At 39.1% G+C, this 16,822-nt stretch overlaps 1 protein-coding gene across 5 annotated transcripts in view; it reads left to right on the plus strand.

Moving 5' to 3' along the window:
- Window positions 1–1,913: 1,913 nt before the first annotated feature.
- arhgef7a (Rho guanine nucleotide exchange factor (GEF) 7a) overlaps window positions 1,914–16,822 on the plus strand; it is a 33,945-nt gene continuing 19,036 nt past the window's right edge. For 2 of the 5 annotated variants that reach the window (XM_053234041.1, XM_053234040.1), the window contains exons 1-12: window positions 1,918–2,384; window positions 5,415–5,498; window positions 10,238–10,322; window positions 10,704–10,837; window positions 12,768–12,969; window positions 13,098–13,186; window positions 14,279–14,373; window positions 14,576–14,671; window positions 15,139–15,261; window positions 15,355–15,493; window positions 15,594–15,653; window positions 15,885–16,031. In XM_053234041.1, coding sequence (XP_053090016.1) covers window positions 2,220–2,384; window positions 5,415–5,498; window positions 10,238–10,322; window positions 10,704–10,837; window positions 12,768–12,969; window positions 13,098–13,186; window positions 14,279–14,373; window positions 14,576–14,671; window positions 15,139–15,261; window positions 15,355–15,493; window positions 15,594–15,653; window positions 15,885–16,031 — 1,419 coding nt within the window. In that variant the 5' untranslated portion in view covers window positions 1,918–2,219. Of the gene's footprint in view, window positions 2,385–5,414; window positions 5,499–10,237; window positions 10,323–10,703; window positions 10,838–12,767; window positions 12,970–13,097; window positions 13,187–14,278; window positions 14,374–14,575; window positions 14,672–15,138; window positions 15,262–15,354; window positions 15,494–15,593; window positions 15,654–15,884; window positions 16,032–16,822 lie in introns of all 5 variants that reach the window. The other 3 variants (XM_053234042.1, XM_053234038.1, XM_053234039.1) reach the window with 3 other exon arrangements.

Consider the following 16,822-nt stretch of genomic DNA (forward strand, 5'->3'; position numbering starts at 1 on the left):
CAAACCATACCACCCATTCTGAATACACTCACATCAATTAAATCACAGAATTACTGTTTTTAATGCAATAATGTGTCAGAGATAGATTGATAGAGTTCTTCCTCAATACACAGTTATAAATTGACCTTTCAGCCCGCCTTTAACTAATTTGTGCAGATGTGTTTCTAGTCTTCACTACCCTCTCTTTTTCATGGTTTCACAATTCAGATAGAGCATGTGCAACTTGTGACCTCTGAGGCATTTTTCACCCTACTGAGCAGAGAAGAGAGACACACCTGGGCAGGAAAATAATCATTGAAACTAAGAATGTGCATGTGTGGGCACTGGGCAACAGAAATACAGAGAGTGAGACTGCATACCAGAGTACAAGCGAGAGAAAGAGAGAGCTTAAGAGAGAACAGAGAGAGAGAGAGGGAGAGAGTCAAAAATGAGGGACTTTCAGCCTCACAGTTTTAGATATATTTTAGTTATGAGACTTGTGGAGAGAAGCTCATTTGAATGCAAAGTGGATTTCCAGGGTGACACAACCACACCAGAGAGATTGCAATGTGTTAGCAATCCATTTGTGTTTAATGATGCCTGATGGTTTGTTTATATGATGTCACATCTTAACATGATATCTTGAGTTATGGCATTATTATATCTCCTACACATGAGGATGCAGGGGTGTGATGCATGCATATTGCAGTTATAAATCTATAGAGAAAATCATCTATAAAGAAGTGATAAAAATCAATAACAATGCTCTCAAACAAACCTCTCAATGTCTTACATATGAACATACACACGCACTCATTGCAGAGATATAGATTCTAAATTGCCAATATTACATTCACATGAATAATATGACAATCAAAAGCTAAATTAGAGATTTCGGGGTAGCTCGTAAATAGGAGGCAAATATAATGTTAGAAGATATGGTAAACAATGAATATGAAAGACTCCATGTGGGGAATATACTAGTAGGAAGTCTTTGCAGGAGCTCCCTTGGTTACAACTCCTGCTGATTGACCTTGGGGATTGTGAATATTCCCATGTCAAGCCTGTTAATACCTGCTATTCTGCACTCCCAACCACAGGAGTGCAGACTCTCTTACCCTAACACCCCAGAGAGTCCTGAACCTCTACCAGTATCCATGGTGACCCACTGGGAATTTAGATTCCTCCAGGTATCTGGTCTGGTGATGCCATGGAGCATGCACATTAAAAGTGTATCATGAGATGGAGTTTGTGGGCTGCGTTTACCAACACAGATTCCAGTAAAAGGGACTTTCAGTTCCGAATCTCCATCAGCTATGTAATTTAAGACTGGATAGAATATATAGACTACACCTACAGATGTAATCTTTGTCTGAGAGACTGCTAAATTTGTGAGAAATAGAAACAGAGAAAATACTGTGTATATCCCACCAATAAAGCATGAATTCACAAGAGTCTATACTAGTTCAAATAATCTCTTGTTGTTACAGTGGTATTGTTTAGCTTTATCCAAGACCAATAAGGAAATTAATTTTTAAAGAATCTGATATCTACTGTATGCCTGCATGCACTTTCTATAATATTGTAGGTTAGATAGCGCCTCCCTGAGGTCACCTGAAGAAATAGCGATAAGAAAGAAAGAAATGGAGCCTAGAGAATATTTTCTTGTAGGCGATTTTGGAATTTTGATAGCACCACAGTGCTCATTAGGTGTGGTACAGCCTTATAATTGCATATCATAGGCAATAGCCTGATCATTTTTTTTATTCCTCAAACCTTTACTGGGATTCACTACCTACCTTACAGCAAACATTGCCCTAGGAGTCTTTGTCATGCCCATGTAAAATAATGTAAAACCGACCAAATGTACATGCAAATTCGTCTGTGAGGGCATAGGTGCGCGCACACACACACACACACGCACACACACACACACACACACACAAGGCTGTCAGTGATGTCATTTGCCAGAAGGTGAAAAAGCAGACGAGGCAGGTGGAGGGGAGTGTGTGTCTGCTACAGACGTTTTAACAGCCACATCGTTCATGATTTTTGGAGCAGCTTTGCAGAGCTCAGAGGGACACACACACACACACACACACACACACACTACGCGATGCGCCACATTCAGACGGGCGGCTGCACGGAAAATGGTGGCGCTTAATTCAACGGCTGGCTGATAACCACTCCTTTAATTATTTTCCCTTTATACTAACGCCTGGGGACAACCATATTCGACCATGAATCCGGCAGAACAGACGGTTACATGGCTCATAACGCTCGGTGTGATGGAGTCGCCGAAGAAGAGCGTGTCGGACCCGGCCGCGTTTCTGCAGTGCGCGCTGAAGGACGGAGTCGTGCTCTGCAGGCTGATCGAGCGCCTGCGCCCCGGTACCACCGAGCAAGTAAGCGCCCGCTAATGATCAGCCTTTCTGTACAATCGCATTGTATTTCTATTTACAACACGAAAGAGCCCACTTCTCTCATGTGCCAGTGTTATTAGACCTTTTACAAGGTGATAAACGCAGTACGTCTAATACATCCGTATAGCACCAGATATGACTGAATGCTGCGGACGTGTTGAAGCAGCGCAAATTGAGTTAAAATCGTATTCTGCAGGCCTGCGTGTTTACCCTTATAGTCTTGTTATGGGGAAAAAATAGGCCTGTGTGCATTGACTTCGTTGTAGGTCATCTGGAGAAGGTAAAAGCCAGACAAACCTAGGCTATAATGATCACATCTTGTTATGAAAAGACATAGGCTCCCTATCTAGGCCAAGTCTGTTGATATTCAATATTATTCCTCATTTAGAGAAAGGACTGTCATGGACTGCAATTTTACAATAAAATAAGAGCTAGTCTATAGGGCTATTTACTGCCATTAAAACGTTTAATAGTACCAACAGCAGATCAACATCAATTTCATGCTAAATGCTGTAAACGTGAAAGTAAATGTCACAGGCAGACTATTAAAAACATAGTGCAATTTCAGTTATTTTACAGGTGGTTTATGTGCACATTATAGTGAGCTGACACCTTGTCAATTTTTCATATCCCACTGCTGTCCTGTACACTAATATTTAGACAAAGCCCTGATGGAGGACAGCCTGATGATTGCAATGGGCTAGAGGACATAGACTGAAGGCAGGTAAATTGGGCCACTTTTTTGGCATGGATGCTTTTTTAAAAGAATCTTTCTTGTGTTTCTGGGCAGTTAAAGGTTGTTAGCTTTCTGTAAGCGTTCTGTCTGGAGCCAGTCTGAAAGAGAAACATTTGTTCTACATAAAACCTTTAAGGATTTCCCTTGGACAATCAAAGAACACTTAAAGGGATCAAGATTGAATCTTTTTTTTAATAATTAGCTACAGGTATACATACATTTTTTTTATTAAACCAGACTCTTTTGTCAGTTATAGTGAAAAATAATGACAAAATTCAATCTTAAATCATAGAACCATTTAAGTGTCAAATGTTTCCTGGTAGAATGAGCCATTCATTCAGGTGAAATGAAAATTTAGCTAAAAATCATTCAGTAATTGGGCCAGTAAAAGCCTATTAAATCTTAAACTGTTAGGATGGCAAATTGGAGGTACACTTATCCAATATTAAGTATCGTAATCAGGCTGGTATTTACCTGAAATGCTGGATTGATATTGGATTGGATATGTAATATGAACATATAATATGGATATTTTCTGATCCAATCCACTGGCATGTTTTATGCTGTGAATATGTGTGATGTTGACTGACATCTTGCATGTGTACCTTCAGTATGGACCTTTGGTGTTTCCTATTAAAAGCAGAGCCACTCATCGGGGCTTTTGTACAGCTCCAGTAGATGAGTTGCTTGCAGTGTGGCTAACCATATGCTGTCATAATGCTGATTACTGACTATCATAACAATGTCAGAGCAGACCAACACATGGAGAGATCGTTGAGCCTCCCATGGAATCAAGTGCATTCATCCTGCAAACCCAAAAATGCGAACCAGTCCTGTGGTTGGCATGAATTACATCTTGCATGATAACATGATAACCTTACGATAAGGAAAGAGAAGGTCTTTGGAACCAGTTCAGCCCCCTCAGATTTACCATTGTCCATCTTCTGAACAAAAAGCATGATAAGTAGGACCCTTTGTTTTGAACTGTGGGTTTGCACCTCTGTCTAAGAGAGAACAAACTTCATGGGTAAGATTGAGGGCACACTGTTATTTTTTTTGTTGCCATCATTGGCTTTAACATTGTTGTATCTGGCTTGTCTTGCTCTTGGCAAACCCATACACCAAGACTGGTCCTTGCTAATAATCACAAAGGTTTTTGGGTCAGACACTGGTAATGAGTCCACTTTGATAAGAGCTCCTACTGGGGGAGAGGTAAGTGTGCATAGAGGGCGCTTGTGAGCACATTTTGAAACCTAAAATGGGAAATGGGACACCTCACTGCCTCACTTACCCAACTTGTGCCTGTAAGGTCTGTGAGGGTGAAAGGGTGCATTTAAGACAGGAGCTAAGACATCCTGACATTTTTACTAGTTATATGTTCACAATCTAGAGACAGATTTTTAGTGTTCAATTTGCCATTTCTTTTTTGTAGTTATATTTTTCCTGGACATGTGAAACAGAAATATGCAAGCATTAGGCATAAACATAGATGTCCTTGTTTTTAAACAATAATAAAGACAGAAGTGTTGTGCATTTAACAGAAGTTAAAGTGCTAAATAATAAAAGAAAGAGATAATAAGGACTAAGTTATAAGGAGGGAAAAAAAGGGAAAAAGGAACCCACCCCAACCCTCAGCATAATCAGGAATAGTTTTACTTTACTACAGACATTTGAGATTAGCTATTAGCTAAGGGTTAAGATACATGTGGCAAGATAGTACAACCTATACATTAATTTATGATGTAATTATAGCTGGAATCTTCTCAAGGTATAACATAAGAGATTGTTGCTAGATACAGTTTTAAATATTAGTACAAACTTCATGTTTAATATCATTTGAAAATTTGATTGATTTTCTTCCTAAATAGAAACACGTTCTCTAAACTGTAATGAACACCATAAAACCATTTGTCTAGCATCACACATTTTCACTGGTTGTTAGCTGTGTAATATTTAATACACGAAGTCTTTCCGAATGAATTCTGAAAATAAACCTGTCTCAGCTGGATCAGAGAACTCGTTTTATTTTGCCCGCCTGATAAGCAATGGATGCGTCCTGACTCCACGCTGTAGCGTCATTTCCGGTTTTCTTTCCTCATTTCCTAGACTAGGCATTTAGTTGAGGTTAGCGTTGGACGCGCAGGAGTCTGCTCTTCCTTGGACACTCATGAGGAACAGACTATTCACAGTGCTTTTCGCCCCAGATTTCCAACAGTGCAAGAGGGATAAAGTCGCACTCCTGGCTCACTCTCCTTGCTCTATTCTTCCCTCTCCAGGTTTTCCAGGAGCCCAGAAGCGACAGCGAGTGTCTGAGCAACATAAAGGAGTTTCTGAAAGGCTGTGCTGCGTTTCGTGTCGAGGTGAGCTGATTCTGCGACTCAGTAACAGCTAAATATCTGAATATCTGGAGACTTTGGTGCTGAAACGGGAAACGTTATGAACAGCAGTATGTAGAAAAACAATTAACAAAGGAGTCTTGAGGACGGAGGCTGACAGTAGGAGGCACAGCCATGAACTGAGCGCCAAATACACTGCTTTGTTGCTTTGAGATACACCACATAATAGAATTTACACATAAAACTGTCAAAACTATCTGCTGAAAAAAACAATAGAATCCCTCTTAGAATTTGTAATGGTTTTAATGGTTATAATAGGAATTGTAATGGTTATAATGGAAACTCTAATGGTCCCTGTGGGTCTCTGTTGGTGATTTCTTGCCTTCTATTGTTGGCATGTTATGTCTAGTGGATACCATTAAGGACCAATAATGGTTTTAATGGATATCTGATGGTTTTTAATGGTATTTGTAGTGGAAACCATTAGCATTTCTGTGATGGTTTCCACTACAAATACCATGGGTTTTTGCATTCAGGGCTGTGCATTCAGCCGTTACAAAGCGGAGATCTGCTGATGCATTGTGTAAACATTTTCTCACATAACTTACTGATGAGCCTTTTAAAAGTCGGTAACGTTATGGTTAGCCCTGCATTGTTCATTCATGTGATGCTTTGTGCTGACTGGGATTCTTCATGCTTTGAAAACAAGTTTGTCATCTATTACTTTATTACTTGCACTCTGATAAAACTCATCTTCAGTGCCTTCAGTGATTAGTTACTGATGTCAGCACTCACAAAGTGAGTCCAGTTATGAGTGATATCTCTGCTTCATAAATCCCTTTTCACTGTTTTTGTTTTTGTCTGTCATACTAGTACCATATTTAGTCGATTGTCCAAATATATACTTTTGAGAGGCATTAGTAGACGTTATTATTTTCTCCACATACAGGCTACTAAATAAACAGTGCTCTATACTGCTGCAGATATCTTCACATCTGTGGATACACTGACAGCATTTTAACTGTGGAAGATGTCCATTGTGTTACTTGATATTATGAATTATTCTTCTAGTCTGCCAGGTGAAACTCCCCCCCCCCCCCCCCCCCATTGTTTATAGGATATATGCGCCTATATATTTCATTAAGCAAGAATACAAAGGGCCAGATTGCAGCATGATGAATTATGCGCATTTATTATGGAGCCAGATGGGTTTGGAAAGAGCCCATATACTTGAGTGCATTGAAAGAAGACGGGGGCTTAGTCTGTCACTGGCTCTTCTTTTAACTGTGTAATGACAAAAAAGCAGATTGTAAATATTTAATGACATTTTTAATGTGGAGTTGTTTTGGTTTGCTTTGGTAAAGAGCTGTTTGAGGAGGTAGTTTTTGACAGCACACGTTTGATCAGTTTTCTGCTTTAGTCACAAATGAAGATGCTGGCACTGCCTGTGAATGTTATACTGTTGTTTCTTTCGTGTGAACCTGCTGCAGTTTTAAACTGTGCGTTATGCAGGATGCTGCAGGATTCTCCACACATGTAGAGTGCTGACACGTTGCAGTGTCCTGGCATTGCCCATGGCCAGCTGGGCCATGCACACACACACACAAGCCCCTCTTTGTCCATGATGAACGCTGTGTTTGAGAAGCTAGTGTATTCTGCTCTGCATCATTACTGTTGTGTTAGATCACAGCTGACTGTAACATTTCAGCCTCCAGGACCACATAGGCTACTGATTCCACAGCCATGGTCTTTTCACACTGTTAGCACTGGTTTGAATACTCTGTTTCATTGCACTGATCATTGCTTCAAACACATTTTCTGTTTTCATACTTACCTAGTTTGTTTGCTGGACTCTGTACCAGAATTAGATTTTTTTGTGCGTATCCTTATCATTATCCTAAAGTTACAGTCAAATGAACCAAACTGTTTGCAGTTAATGTGACAAAATTACTTATAGTTTAAGGCAGGGCTGTCAGGCGATTACCCCATCGTTGATTATTTTCTACAAATGCATGGGCTGCTGTGTTTTATTCCTTATATGGTCTACATTTTGGCCTAATTAAACTGTTTGTTTTTATGCCTTTGCCACAAAGTGGTGGAGGCGTTATGTTTTAGGGCTGTCTGAACATCTGTTCGTCTCTCTGAGATTCTTGTTAGTGCGGTATCTCAGGAATGGGTGACTGAATATTTTTAAGATTTAAAAAGAATTATCACTGTAACCAGCAGATCAACTGCTTAGATTTTGGAATTGATCCAAACAGGGTCAAAGCCTCAGCAAGTATTTTTTAAAATACTCATATTCCTGATAAAGCTTTTTAGGCTACTCCATGTGTATTAATGTAATAAGATGTGCTAGGTGCCATGGCAGAATGTTGAAACCATGACATCATGTGACTTATATAATTGATCAAGAATTGATGAAGCTATGCTTCAACATTAGCCTGATACAGAGCAGGTTTACCCAAATGCATATGTTGCCTTAGTAACTGAGCGGGGCTTAAGATTACCTTACTCTGTGGAACTGAAATTGATGGAAATTGTCCAGGCTTGTTGAAATAAGCCTGGCTTATGGAGTTAGCTCACATTGTGGAGTAATCCCCTGATTCAACTCAACAGATTTCTTGTTTACAGCCGATTTCTGTCACAACAGAAACTTCTTGTGTATGAGGAAACTCTTTGATGAGGAAAAACACAAATCTCTGTAGGTCTGCGGTTCTCTATGACTGGAGTCTGACTCCAGTTCCTACACTTCTGCTTATAGAGATATGTAATTTTCTGTATTAATGCAGAGTCATATGTTAAATTTCACCAAAACATTTGGTGTGCATCAGCTCTGTGGATTTTTTTTTGTGTAACACTGTATGGGTTACCACAGTCAAAAGGACAAATGTATAACAATTAAAATGATTTCACTGTGGTGAACTCATAGCAGTGTTCCCACTGTGAGCTGAACCCCAGACTTCAGCAGACCCTGTTTCAGTTGTCTGGTGCATACCCGAGTATAGGTGGAGTCTTCTCATCTGTCTGACTGGTTAACCTGATGCAGAGAGCTGTTTATTCTCCTCAAGTTAATTATTTATCCAGGACTGCTCAGACCGCAGTTACTTGGCTTTGCAGACCAAGTAGCCCTTTTTATGAAGCACTGCTTTTCTCAGATCAGCTGTACTGTTTGCTGAAATTATTTACCCCACTTACTAAAATAAATGTTTGTGTCTTTATGTTTGTAGTAAGTTGCGATGGCTCCTTTCTGCAGCACTGCATCAGATCAGTTGGTTGTATATTTTGGCACACTATGTTTTAAAAGTAAATTCAAGGACCAGTCTGACCACAGGAAGTTAACTATTCTAATGTAACCACAACTAGAGCAAAAACAATGCATTCACACATAGGAGGAACCACACACCACTAACAGATATACACTGGTACAATAACACTTTGCTGCCTCATCCTGCCTCCTCATGGTGAATATCTGTAATCAGCGTAAAGTGAATTTGACGTCTGCGTTTTACGGTCAGTGGAGCTTGCTGGCACTTGGCCGTATTATGATTTAGCTGCCCCTCTCAAACTAGACATTGCTTTCCACTTCATCAGTTAACACTTCAAGAGGGCTAAAGTATCAAATTAACTTTATAAGATAGAAGATATTGGAATCCTTACTACCGGGTCCACAAAGAATGACTGAATGGTGTGGGTAAGAACAATGACACAGCTGCACCAGCTAGAGTGAGCTGATTGAGGATGAGACTGAATAAACTCCTCATTTCCCATCAAACCTTGCTGTGAATTGATTTGTTTTGCAAAAATTACACAATAAAGCTCCACAACTTAAAGTTATGGATTTGACTTCACCCAGACTCATTCATTCATTCATTCATTCACCCACCCATCCACTCATCCACACATCTATCTATCTATCTTCAGTAATTATTTTATCCTGGTAGGGGTCACAATGGAGCTGAAGCCAATCCTGGGAATCCTTTACACAGTGCTTAATAGTATTTTTTACTACATTTTTATATTCACTACCTGATTTGTGCAACAACCACCATTGGTCATTTTCCTTAAGGGCCCCAATCATTTTGGCACATATCTTTTGAGAGAAAATTATTTAAATATATTTTTATAAATATAGACTCTTTGTGAGAGAATAATTTTCAATAGAAAAATGATCAATAGTTTCTCCTCTTTGTTAAGTGGAAAATTTGAATTATTGTGTGTAATATTTGTTTTATACAGTCATTCTGCACTTTTTATGATTTTGGAATAATTCTGAAAGGCACTGTGTGAGTTTGTGTGTGCGTGCATGTATGCGTATGTATATAAATATATAAGTAATGCATTATACTGTAGTCTAGATGGGATGATATAAAAGCATGTGTAATGTTCTCTAGGTTATGAAAATAAATTAATGGTTTAATTTTTTGTTGAATAATTAGCTGCTTAATGTTGAAAGAAGCTACTCTTGACAAATCTGTGGGTGAGAAATTAACCCCACACTCCTTACATGAAGTTTAACATATTGTGACAGTGGTTCTAGGTTATTAATAATAAGTCTTGAAGACTTGAAGAGTATTTCATGTGTAAATGAATACCACCCAATCTTTCCAGTGATCCTTTAAAAAATATTAAGAAATTTCAAAATTGAATAATTGATCTGTAAATTTTGAAAGTCATTCGAGTGTTTAGATGCACTTAATGTGATCAGTTTTCTATAAATGTAGTCCACATTAATGGTGATTTTCATCTCTTTTCTGCCTCCGTAGCCGTTTGAGGCAAGTGACCTGCTGCAAGGCCAGAACTTCAGCAAAGTTCTCACTACATTGGTGGCACTCAACAAAGTGACTGCAGGTGAGCTTCACACATTACTGTGGCATATGCAAGCAGTTTTCAAGGGTAGGAACATGAATGTTTGCTGTTTAAACATTTAACAGTTTAGCAAACAAAAGTGATATGCGACATGTCAAAGTGTTGAGTTTGGTGGTAGCTTGATGGCATGTTACAAGCCAAATATTAATCTAATATAAATTATTTTAAAAAAAATTCCATTTTCCCCATGTTTGCTAAATGCCTAATGATTGCTTCATTAATTGTAACCTTATTAAGTTATCATCCATATTAAACAAAACATGCCTCTCCATCACTGTTAGAAATATTGTATATTGTACTCTAGTTACCAGCCTTGACTATGCCTGGACATCTTTTTTTGTTTGTTTACTTGCACTGGAGCAGATATTGGCATTGGCAGTGATTCTGTATGCACCCGTCACTCTACCGCCCATCGCATCAAGTCCTTTGAATCTCTGGTGTCACAGACCTCACTGGGCCGATCGTCCAAACTCCTCCATAACCAGTTCCGAAGCCTGGTGGGTAGTGGGAGGCTAGATAAAGCCTCTTGCATGATGTATACTAAAGCAGTGATGCACAATGACCCCTATTTGTCAAGTTGCATACTGTCAAATCTGATCATAAAACAAGCGTACGCACAAGCGTGTGCGTTTCCTTGTTCATCAATTCCTTATTCATCAATTTCACCTCTGCTGTCGAACTGCACATACCCAGATTATTTAAAGATGTTTGGAAGTACTCTCGAGTAGTGCAACAGAAAAGCGTTCATCCTATCATCCAGTGATCAAGGAGTCAAGAGAGCTAAAATTGGTCATGCTCTCTGGGTCAGAGATTCAATTCAATTCAATTCATTTTTATTTGTATAGCGCTTTTTACAAAGGTCATTGTCTCAAAGCAGCTTTACACAAACAAAAGTAAAGTGAAGTGTGTGTGTGTGCCGTCTCTGATGAGCAAGCAGGGCGACGGTGGCAAGGAAAAACTCCCTGAGATGGTGATAGGAAGAAACCTTGAGAGGAACCAGGCTCAACAGAGAACCCATCCTCATATGGGTTTACACTGTAGTGTGCGTGTGTGTGAGCACAATGTGTGTTGGTGTAGTCCATGGAAAACAGCTGAAGCGTTTTCGTGGCAGTATGAAGCATTGCCGGTGGACAGGTCCAGAGTGAAGGGGGGGAGGTCTGGATCACCGGCAGCTCAGGAGTGTAGCTCGGCAGAAGGAGAAGGAAAGTGGTTAGGTACACTCACAGTCACCGTGTGGAGATAAAACTCAACATCCACGAGTCCCCCAGATCTACTCCTTTGATAAAAACACTAGTCGCTAAATGCTAGGTTAAATAAATAAGTCTTCAACCTCGACTTAAACACTGAGACCGTGTCTGCTTCACGTACATTAACTGGGAGACTATTCCATAATTTTGGGGCTTGGTAAGAGAAAGCTCTGCCCCCTGCCGTGGTTTTGGCAATGCGTGGTACTGATAGACAGCCTGCATCCTTAGAGCGAAGTAGGCGCGGCGGAACGTAAGGTACTAACATATCGCTTAAATACTGCGGAGCGAGACCGTTTAATGCTTTATAGGTTAGGAGTAATATTTTAAAATCGATGCGGAATCTTACTGGGAGCCAGTGTAATGTAGATAAGACTGGCGTGATATGCTCATACTTCCTAGTCCTAGTCAGGACCCTCGCTGCTGCGTTCTGAACTATCTGAAGCTTATTTATGCATCTAGATGAGCATCCAGATAGTAAAGCATTACAGTAATCTAATCTGGACGTGATAAATGCATGGACTAGTTTTTCAGCATCACTTAGCGAAAGTATATTTCTAATCTTAGCAATATTTCTGAGGTGGAAAAATGCTAACCTGCTTACATTATCTACATGCGCCTCAAATGAGCGATTAGAGTCTATAATCACACCGAGATCTTTTACTGTTAGACTACTTGAAACAGAGAGACCATCTAAAGTAACAGTGTGATCTCTAAACTTACTTCTAGCGGCTTGTGGTCCCAGTACCAGAACCTCTGTTTTTTCTGGGTTTAGCAGGAGAAAGTTGCTTAGCATCCAGTCTCTTATGTCTATCGCACATGCCTCAACTTTCTTTAACTGGCTATTCTCATCTGGCCTAGCTGAGACGTATAACTGTGTGTCATCAGCATAACAATGGAAGCTAATATTATGTTTATGGATTATGTTAGAGATCAGATTGACACTAACCAGTTGTGGGTGTCTGTGAGCTCAGGTATGTGGAAGAGGGTAGACAGCACTGATGAATAAGGGCCATTGTGTTGAAACAGTTTCTTGATTTTAAAGTGCACTAACAAATTCTACTAGATGCAAATTAGTATTATAATTTTACAGTAACCATTATTTATTTATCAAAAATTTCTATCTGTTCAAACAGTATTAAAAGCAAAATTTGTCAGTATTCAGTGATCTTTCTTGTTTTAGGATATGACAGAGAATAGTAACACCCAGTTGGTGGTGAAAGCTCGCTTCAACTTCCAGCAGACCAATGAGGATGAGCTCTCCTTCACCAAGGGTGACATCATCACAGTCACCCGCACGGAGGAGGGGGGATGGTGGGAGGGAAACCTCAATGGAAAGACTGGCTGGTTTCCAAGCAACTATGTCAGAGAGGTCAAAGGTTGTGGCAAGTGTCAGTTATGTTTTAAAAAAAAAAGCAAATTTGTTAAAGTTTTATTGTTATTGATCCTTCGAGGACTTGTGAGCTTTAGTGTGTGTGTAAGACTGAATTTTTTTTCTTCCTCTCTGTCACAGACAAACAAGTTTCCCCCAAATCTGGAACACTTAAAAGCCCCCCTAAAGGTTTTGACACCACTGCCATTAGCAAAACCTACTACAACCTGGTGAGAATTTTTAGCTCAGTATTTGCAAACCTTTAAATGTGTGTTTTGTTTAAAAAAAAGAAAAAAGAAAAAAAGTTTAAATCTGTAACAGTTCTTGAAGTAAATTTTGTGAGATCACTGGCCACTTCTACTGGTGAAGTTTCTGTTGCTTAAGGGATATGATGAACATTATGTAAGGTTGTCCTAGTTCTGTCAGACTCATTTTTTTCTTTGACAATTTAATGTTCATTTCTGCTTCTTGTTATTGTTGGGGGAAAAAAGAAAGTGCTATCTCTTTATTTAATGGGAGTGCTGAGGTAGATTATAAATGGAGATCAATCAGCATATGTACATTTATAATTCATCTTCAGCAAAAGTGAATCTAGCTTACTTTTTGTGTTTGTTGATGCACTTAAAAGTAAAGAAAAAGACAAATTTATGACTGTTCTATCCCGATTATTTTTACTACACTATGTCCTCATTAGCAGAGAAAACCAGAGATAAAACCTTCTAGTTTTTGTAGCTGTGCAAGTTATCTTCAACGTGGTTCTGCTAGAGCTAACATATTGGGTGTGCCTGCAACCTGGGTACAGTAAAGTTTATCTAGGTATTTTAATATAGTATTAGGTATATAGGTATTTCAATAACTGAAAATGCTGTTGCCTTGTAGACTGTTGACACACTGACACCTGTGCAGTAAATGCAAAAGCAGCTACGTATGTTAATATTCCTGTAATATTAATATTGGTCATGTAATATTGATAACCTTACATTCAAAATCATAGTGGTTTGTTCATACTTTGCATGTAAGCAAGATGAATTTGAATGCATGCTCATATGTTTCAGATATGAAATTATCAATATAGTGTGCACAAACAGAGGATATCTGGGCATAAGCATGATAGCTTTAAGTGTAGATGTGTGTTTTTTCTATGTGAAAAGAAATTTTTGTGTGAGAAGAAAGAGCTCATCTCACAGACAATACTCTTGTTTCCCGACTTTTATAAGAAAAATAATACCAAAAACTTTAGTCTTTAATTGCCTCTGTAGCTAAATGGTTTAGCTTGATGTCTTATAATGGAAGTTTACTTTGTCTGCCCTCTCTTTCAACAGGTGCTACAGAACATTTTAGAAACGGAGACAGAGTACTCAAAGGAGCTTCAGAATCTTCTGACCAACTACCTGAGGCCACTTCAGAACACAGAAAAGTGAGTCTTTTAAGTAAATGACGTCCATCCACTTCCTGAAGTGCCTAAATCACAGTCAATAAATATGTACGGAAGGATCTGTTGCATGACTGTCTTTGACTTTACTGTGATCTATATTTACAGTGATGCAATTGCTTATCGACTAGAATGTGTGATTCCTCATTTCCTCTTGTCTTCCTGTAAATTTCTCATTCCACGTTAGACTTACCTCAGCAGACATCAGTGTAATCATGGGAAACCTGGAGGAAATCAGCACCTTCCAACAAACTCTTGTCCAGTCACTAGAGGACTGCACTAAGTGAGTACCAATATGTATGACACAGTGAGATTGTTACTAGGGACAGGAAACACATCCGTTGGATTGGGAATTCTGCAGTGTTTCGGTCATTAAAATGACTAAATGTCAGAGTAAATTAAATGCCATAATCTAGCCTTAATTTTTAGAATTAGACAGAAATGATGATATTTGAGGAAGGAGAACACATTTACTTTTAGGAAGTCAAATAATCCCTGGAATGTAAAAAGGAGAAGTCGTCTCTGTTCCCTTTAACAGTAATATTCTTCTAAAACCAGGTGACATTGCGAGTATTGAGGCACCTTTTGTACTAGAATAACTCATTATTTCTTATTGTCTCTATAACTGACAATTATTGCTAGCTCTGTTTTAGAGAAATCTTCAGTGAGAAGAAAGAAAATGTGAGAATGGAGAATCATTAATTTTTTTGTCTGTGATTTTAATTTTTTTTTCTGACTTTGCTGTTTCAGACTTCCAGAGCTGCAACAGAAAGTAGGGGGCTTTTTCTTAAACCTTATGCCAAAAATGCGAGCATTGTATACAGGTTACTGCTCAAACCATCCATCAGCTGTTAACATTCTCACTGATCACAGGTGTGCCACTGCAATCTGTTTTACCTTTTTATATAATCATTCCCCAGGAAGCTATAAAATAGCATTCACTCTGAACATTTGTCTGCCCCATAGTGAGGAGCTAGGAGACTTCATGGAGAGTAGAGGAGCAAGTTCTCCAGGAATCCTCACTTTGACCACAGGCCTTAGCAAACCTTTCATGAGACTAGACAAATACCCAACTTTACTGAAAGAACTGGAGAGACACATGGAGGTAAGAAAATAACTCCAGGCATTCTTTTGAGTATTTATAACTGTTATTAAAGTGACAACCAGATATAAATGTCTCTATTTTGTCTTCATTTTGCCCTTAGGAGGGTCACCCAGATCGGACTGAAATTCAAAAGTGCATGACCGCATTCAAGAATCTTTCTGTGAGTTTTATTATTATTATTATTATTATTATTATTATTATATAAAAAACTCTTATTAGTAGTGTGATGGATTATACACTTATGAGCAGGGTGTGCTACCAGTTAGTGGGCTACAAAAACTTGTCATATATGCTGACACACACCAGCGTCCCATGTCACTCTGCATTCTCAATCAGGTGTGGATTGTTTCCATGGCAACCATTTTTCCACCCTATGTTTCCATGGTTACAGGCCCAGTGTCAGGAGGTGCGGAAACGGAAGGAGCTGGAGCTGCAAATTCTCACAGAATCCATTCGTTTGTGGGAGGGTGAAGACATCAAGACTTTTGGCTCTGTGATCTACATGAGCCAGGCCATGGTACAGAACCAAGGCTGTGAGGTGAGACATTACTCAAATTAACATTTCTTAAAACATTGGAGTCATTTGTGTTTATATATTAGGCATTCTGTTAGTATACATTATTTTATACAACAGTTAGTTCCGGTCTACTAATTTGATTGGACAAGAGGCCTTCCAAGAGTGCTGATATTCAGTATAAGAGCACTGGTGCATTTCACTGTTTGTATCACTCCGCTTGTCTACATAAAATTCCAACTGTTTGTTGTAACTGTTCGTTACACTGAAACAGTTACTACACTTACTACAGGCTGTTAATCAGTCTGTGCATTACATGGCAACAAGTAATACTCTATCTAGCTGCGGCCTTTTTAGGGACTATTTTTGTTGACGCTGAAAAAAATATGATTACATGGCCATATTATTTTTGAAATGTCAGTTCATTGATATTTATACAACTGTTGTATAAAAGCAACATCACACTCACAATCATGCTGTTATATGAATATCAGCACAGCTGTGATTCCTCATGGCCCTTGCACAAAGCAAGGTTAAAAGATATTGTTTGCTACGGTTGATGTGGAAGAACTTGAGTGGCCTGCACAGAGCCCTGAACTCAGCCCCACTGAACACCTTTGAGATGAATTGGAACACTGACTGTGCACCAGGCCTCCTCACCCAACATCAGTGCCTGACCTTACTATTGCTTTTGTGATTGAATGGGCACAAATCTTCACAGTCCTGTTCCAAAATCTAATGGAAAGCATTCCCAGTAGAGTGGAGGCTGTTATAGCAGTAAAGTGTGGACCAACTGTATATTAATGGCCATGGTT

Source organism: Pangasianodon hypophthalmus, chromosome 5 (assembly GCF_027358585.1).
Source record: "Pangasianodon hypophthalmus isolate fPanHyp1 chromosome 5, fPanHyp1.pri, whole genome shotgun sequence".
Lineage (NCBI taxonomy): Eukaryota > Metazoa > Chordata > Actinopteri > Siluriformes > Pangasiidae > Pangasianodon > Pangasianodon hypophthalmus.